The 6441-nt window shown below is 35.9% G+C and overlaps 1 protein-coding gene across 1 annotated transcript; it reads right to left on the bottom strand.

The window, feature by feature from the left end:
- Window positions 1-5408: 5408 nt before the first annotated feature.
- LOC126933160 (40S ribosomal protein S3a-like) lies at window positions 5409-6231 on the bottom strand. Its single transcript, XM_050752789.1, has one exon. The coding sequence runs from the start codon at window positions 6229-6231 to the stop codon at window positions 5998-6000; it is 234 nt and encodes a 77-aa protein (XP_050608746.1). The 3' UTR covers window positions 5409-5997.
- Window positions 6232-6441: the final 210 nt, after the last annotated feature.

Genomic DNA, 6441 nt, shown 5'->3' with positions numbered 1-6441 from the left:
TCCATTTGTTAAAACGAATACACACCTTAACCAAAAATAAATTTCATATTGCTGAAGAGTTACCTTCAAAGATTACATTGTAAAAAGAAAATCAGCAATAGTCACAATTGTCATCTGACAGCAGAAACAAAACACACAAGCTAATAAATACAAGAATAGATTGGGGACATGCTAACCAAGAACATAGTGAGGCACTCTTTTAATCCAGTACCCATTCACATGCTATTTTAGAGACCATAACACTATTCGATTGACAAAAATTTTAAAAATCTAGCAATACCAAGTGTTGGAGAGGATGTGGTCCCCTGGGATCTTTTAAACAGGGTTTGTGGAAAGGAAAGATGTATAATCCCTTGGAAAACAGTTTGGCACATATAACCCAGCAATTCTATTCCTGGGTATAGACCCGACAGAAATCTTTTCACCTGCACACCAGAAAAAAAATACGTAAATGCATTCAGAACAGTAATAGGCATAATAGTGACCGGAATGTCTATAAATGGGGCTGTGTATGAAAAACTGTGGTATATGGACGCAACGGAATATATGCAGCAGTCGAAATATGGTAGGACACAGTTAAACAGCAATTAGCCTGAGCAGAATAATATTAAGTGGAGCAAAATCTAGTGCCAGAAGATTACCTGCAGCATAATGCTCTTTTTATACAAATGAAAACAACTTGAATAAAATACGTACTTCCTAGGAAAGCACATCGATAAGATGAAACTATATATCTAAAAGAAAAAGATAAACAGACTCCTGAATACGTTTCTCAAGTAGAAGGAGGCAAGAGGATAGGAGGTGTACAGATCACATGGAAGAATATAAATTATTTCAAGATCCTAGTTATTATATTAAATGATGGGTTCATGGATATTTCCCACATTTTTAAAATCATGAGATTGAATACACATCGACCATGTGTGCACCAATGGTGAGAGTGTGTCACAAATAAGCAATTCTTTGCACCCAAGATTCAGTACAAATTAAAATAAAAGAAAAATGTAAAGGCGGTCAATTTTCCTAGGAGGAAGGTTCTTATGGACAAACCAACAATTGCAAAAAGCATAAAGATATCATTGCCACCTAAAATATGACTACCTAAAACTCTTAAAACTTTTCATATCAAAAAACATAATTTAAAATATTAAAAGCTGAACAAATTAATAGAAATATTTTTAATCTGGGTGTAGTGGCACTTAGGGAGGCTGAGGCAGGAGGATCACTTTAGGCCAGCATAGGCAACATATGAGATCCTGTCTCTACAAAAAGTAACAACAACAAAAAAAAAATTAGCTGGATGTGACAGTGTGTTCTTGCAGTCCCAGCCACTTGAGAGGCTGAGGTGGGAGTACTGCTTAAGCCCAGGAGTTCAAGTCTGCAGTGAGCTATGATCACGCCACTGCACTCTAGCCTGGGTGACAGAGTGAGATCCTGTCTCTAAAATATGCTCTCTCTATATATATATCATATATATATGTCATATATATATCATATATACATACACACACATATATTTACTATGTGTGCAAAAGAGTTAATTACTTTACTATATAAAAATTCCTTCAAAGCAACAAAGACATCCTAAGTGAGAAATGGACAATAAGTATAAACTGGCAAGGCACGAAAGAATATATATAAATGGCCAATAAATACATGAAAAATATGTTCCAATTCATTATTTTATTTTATTTTAAAAGGGAAAAAATTACTTTAAAAATAGAGATGAGGTCTCACTATGTTGCCCAGGCTGGTCTCGAACTCCTGAGCTCAAATGATCCTCCCGCCTCAGTCTCCCGAAGTGCTGGGATTACAGACATGAGCCATCGCACCCTGCCCTAGTCATTATTAATCTAAGAAATGAAAATTAAAATAACAATAAAACACAGCAAAGATAGAAATGGTTGGTAATTCATGGTGTTGGCAAGGGAATGAGGTAATGGGTTTCTTCCTACAGGCCGGTGTCAATTATTGCACTATTTTTGGATTTCAGTCATAATCAAAATCATAATAGTAGCTAACATTTATTGAGACTCTATAGTGTACTAAGTTTTCCTCCAAGTGCTTTACATGTGTTTAGTCCCCACAACAACTTCAGAAGGTAGGAATTAGTATTATCTACATTTTTCAAATGGATAAAACTTTGAAACATGTATTTAAAGCCTTCAAATTGTGCTTATTATGCCACAATAGCAACCTCTTATGCCTAAATTGTTCATGATAAATTCAAAGAGGACTGGCATCTTTTAAACGTTTTCTTCTTGTCCATATATTGAACTGTCTCGTAAATTCAATGCTTCCAAATATTGACTGTTTCTATACCTTGGATTCAAAGGAGTCCGAAAAATGTGAAAAAATATATAAGCCATTGACCAGCTATTCAATTTCTAGGGATGTTTACAAGGAAGTGAAAGAATATATGTCAAAATTTAGCTACAAGGACAGTCATCCCTGTGATTGCCGAAATAACAAAATTATGATAACTCAAATGTCCAAACAATAAGAAATTGGTTGAAGAAGTATATTCATAGGATGCAATTGTCTGCAATCCTTTTTTAAGCCTATCAAATTGTTTTTTGTTGTTGTTTTTATTTATTCATCCTAGAGTCTACTTCCAGATCAAATTGTTTAAATTAAACATTTATTTTGAGACATTTATAGATGCATGAGCAGTTTTAAGAAATAATACAGAGAGAGCTCATGTACTCTTTACCCAGTTTCCCTCAATGGTAATATCTTAGGAAACTATAGAACAGTATCACAAGATACAGAAAGTTTCCAACACCACAGGATGTTTTTTAAAAGGTGTTGCCTTTTTATAACCATACCCGCTTGCCTCCCACTTTCTCTCTCTCCTTAACCTCTAGCGACCACTACTCTCTTTCTTTATTTCTATAATTGCATCATTTCAAGAATGTCATATAAGTTGAATTATACAGTATGCAACTGTCTGGGATTGCCTTTTTTTTTTTTTAACTCAGCATAATTCTCTGGATATTTATGCAATGCACTGCTTTTTATTGCTGAATAGTATTCCATGGTATGGAAGTATCACATTTGTTTAACCGTTCAGCAACTGAAGGACAGCCAGATTCTATTCACTTTGAGGGCAATTACAAATAAAGCTACTCTAATCATTCATTTGCAGGATTTGTGGGAATATAGGTCTTCATTTCTCTGGGATAAATGCACAGGAGTGAATTGCTAGGTTGTATGGTGGTGGTTTCATGTTTAGTTTTTTAGGAATGGCCAGCTTGTATCCAGAGTGGCTGTACCATTTTACATTCTCACCAGCAATATATGAATGCTCCATTTTCTGTGGATTCTCATCAGAATTTGGTGTTGACACCAATTTTTATTTCAGCCATTCTGACAGTGAGTAGTGCTATTTCACGTGGTTTTAATTTGCATCCCTTAAAGGCTAATGAAGTTGAACACCTTTGATGTGCTTCTTTGCCATCTGTATATCTTCTCTGGTGAAATGTCTTTTTATGTCTTTTGTCCATTTTCTAATCAGGTATTTCCTTGTTGAGTTTTGAGAGTTTTTTATACATTCTGCATACTAGCCCTCTGTCAGATGTGTGGCTTATAAATATTTTCTTTCACTCTGTAACTTGTATTTTTTTCTTATTAACAGAGTCACAGAACAGACGTTTTTAATTTTAAAGCACAATTTATTCTTTCATTTTATGAATTAAGTTTTTGGTGTGAAGTCTAAGAGTATTTTACCTAGCCCTAGACCAAGAAAAACTATCTTACTTTTTGTGGATTTTTTTGAGGCAGAATCTCGCTCCATCACCCAGGCTGGAGCGCAATGGTGCAATCTCAGCTCGCTGCAACCTCCACCTCCCAGGTTTGAGCGATTCTCCTGCCTCAGCCTCCCAATTAGCTGGGATTACAGGCTCGCATCACCACGCCCAACTAATTATTTATTTTATTTTATTATTATATTTTTTTAAGTAGAGACAGGGTTTCACCATGTTGGCCAGGCTGATCTCAAACTCCTGACCTCAGGTGATCCACCCACCTCAACCTCCCAATATCCTTTTTATTTGTTTGTTTTTTGTTGTTTTTTGAGATAGAGTCTCACTCTGTTATCCCCACTGGAGTGCAGTGGTGCAAACTCAGCTCACTGCAAACTCTGCCGCCCAGGTTCAAGCAATTCTACTGCTTCAGCCTCCCAAGTAGCTGGGATTACAGGCATCTGCCACCATGTCTGGCTAATTTTTATAGGTTTTAGTAGAGTTGGGAGTTGGGGTTTCAACATCTTGGCCAAGCTGGTCTTGAATTCCTGACCTGGTGATCCACCCACTTGGCCTCCCAAAGTGCTAGGATTACAGGCTTGAGTCACCACACCAGGCCTATCCTGTTTTTTAAACAAAAGTTTTATGGTTTTATGTTTTACATGTGAGTCCATAATTAATTTTGAATTAATTTTTGCATAAGGCGTAAGACATAGGTCAAAGTTCATTTTGTGTCCATTGTTCCAGCACTGCTTATTGAAGTGGCTATTCTTCTTCCATTGAATTACCTTTGCATGTTTCTCAAATATCAGATGACCATATTGGGTCTGTTTTTGAGTTCTTTATTCTGTCCCATTGATCAATATGTCTGCCCCTCCACCAATACTACACAGCCTTGAAATCTGTAGAATTCTTATATAATAAGTCTTGAAATTAGGTAGACTGATTCTCCAACTTTCTTTTCTTTTCCAAGATTGTCTTAGTCATTCTAGTTTCTTTGCCCTTCCAGCTAAATTTTAGAATAATTTTGTCTGTATGCACAAAAAAATCCTTGCTAAGATTTTATAGGAATTGCAAAAAACCTGTATATCAATTTAGGGAGAATTGACTCTTTTACTATGATGAATCTCCCAATCCATGAACATAGTATGTCTCTCTCTTTATTTGGAACTTTCTAAACTTTCATTATCATTGTGTAGTCTTTAGGATATAAGTAATATACATGTTTTCTTAGATTTATATCCAAGCATTTGTGTTTTTTGAGTGATTGTAAATGCTATTGTATTTTAAATTTCCATTTCAACGTGCTTATTGCTAATATATAGAAATGCAGTTGATTTGTTTGTGTTGATCTGTACTCAGTGACCTCGCTGAACTCACTTCTTGGTTACAAACAAAACAGTTTTGATCTATTTTGTTTGTGTATTTCCTGAAATTTTCTGCATAGACAATTATGTCATCTGCAAACAGGAACAGTTTTATTTGTTCCTTTCTAATTTGTATGTCTTTTCCTTTTCTTGTCTCATTGCAATAACTAGAACTTTCAGCACTACCTGGAATAAAAGTGGCGAGAGTTAACATCCTTATTATAGCCCCAGTTTTAGAGAGCAGGCATTAAGTCTTTCTTTCTTTTTTTTTTTTTTTTTTTTCCACAAATAGCACTTCTTATTTGCCACTATTTGAAGTCTGAACTTTAAACAGATTCTTGGGCTGGTGGTTCATATCCATCAGCTCGTTCAACTTTAGCACCTGTCTCATCCCCAGTGGCTTTTCCAGAACTACTGCCTTCACCATGAAGCTCCATGAGCTTTCCCAATTCAAACCTGGGCTTCTTCAGCATTTTTACTTTCCTAACAAAGACTTCATGGAGAGGATAAACAGATTGGCAAGCCTTTTCTGTGTCTTTCCCAATGCTATCTGGAATCAATTTATTGACCACTTCTTTCAAGTCATTTGTCTGCACCTCTCGGGTCATGACTTTCATCATCATCTTCCAGATTTGGCGGACCCACTGGTGCTGAGCATAAGAGGTCTTATGTATCTGATTGTTGCGTTTTTTAGTAAAACCAACACAGAACAGATGAAGCAAGTAACCATCGGTAGTCTTGACATCAACATGAGCTTCAATCATTGTCTGCCATTTTTTGACCACGGAACACATCTTGTTACAGGTAAGATCCATGGCACGGAAGTTAGTCAGGCAGTTTTTACCCTGAACATCTTCAGTAATCAGCTTAAATTTTCTAAATGCAACTTAATCATTCTGCACATCAGCAAGACTCACTTCAAACACATGACCCTCGAGACCATCAGATGCAATTTTGGTTCCTTGGGTCCTGGTGATGAGTGTCTTTTCAATATTTCTTATACTGAACATAGCAGGTGCTTTCACATCATACCAATATTTCTTAGAAAATGGATCAACCACTTTCTTCTTGGCTGCCTTTTTGCCCCCTTTTGTAAGGCGCTTGTTTTTGCCAACTGCCATGGTGCTGGTCAGAGAGCCAAAAGGCAAGTCTTTCACAACTAAGCATAATTTTAACTCTAGGGGCTTAAAAATAAATGCTTTTTAATAAGTTGAGGAAATTTCCTCTATTTCTACTTTTTCTATAAGTTTTGTCATAAATGGGTGTTGAATTTTCTCAAATGATTCTCTGTATCTATTGATATGTTAACATATTTTTCTTATTTAGCTTGT

Source organism: Macaca thibetana, chromosome 12 (assembly GCF_024542745.1).
Source record: "Macaca thibetana thibetana isolate TM-01 chromosome 12, ASM2454274v1, whole genome shotgun sequence".
NCBI classification, from domain to species: domain Eukaryota; kingdom Metazoa; phylum Chordata; class Mammalia; order Primates; family Cercopithecidae; genus Macaca; species Macaca thibetana.
Note: the sequence above shows the minus strand (reverse complement) of the source record. Positions and strands in the feature narration are given on the sequence as shown.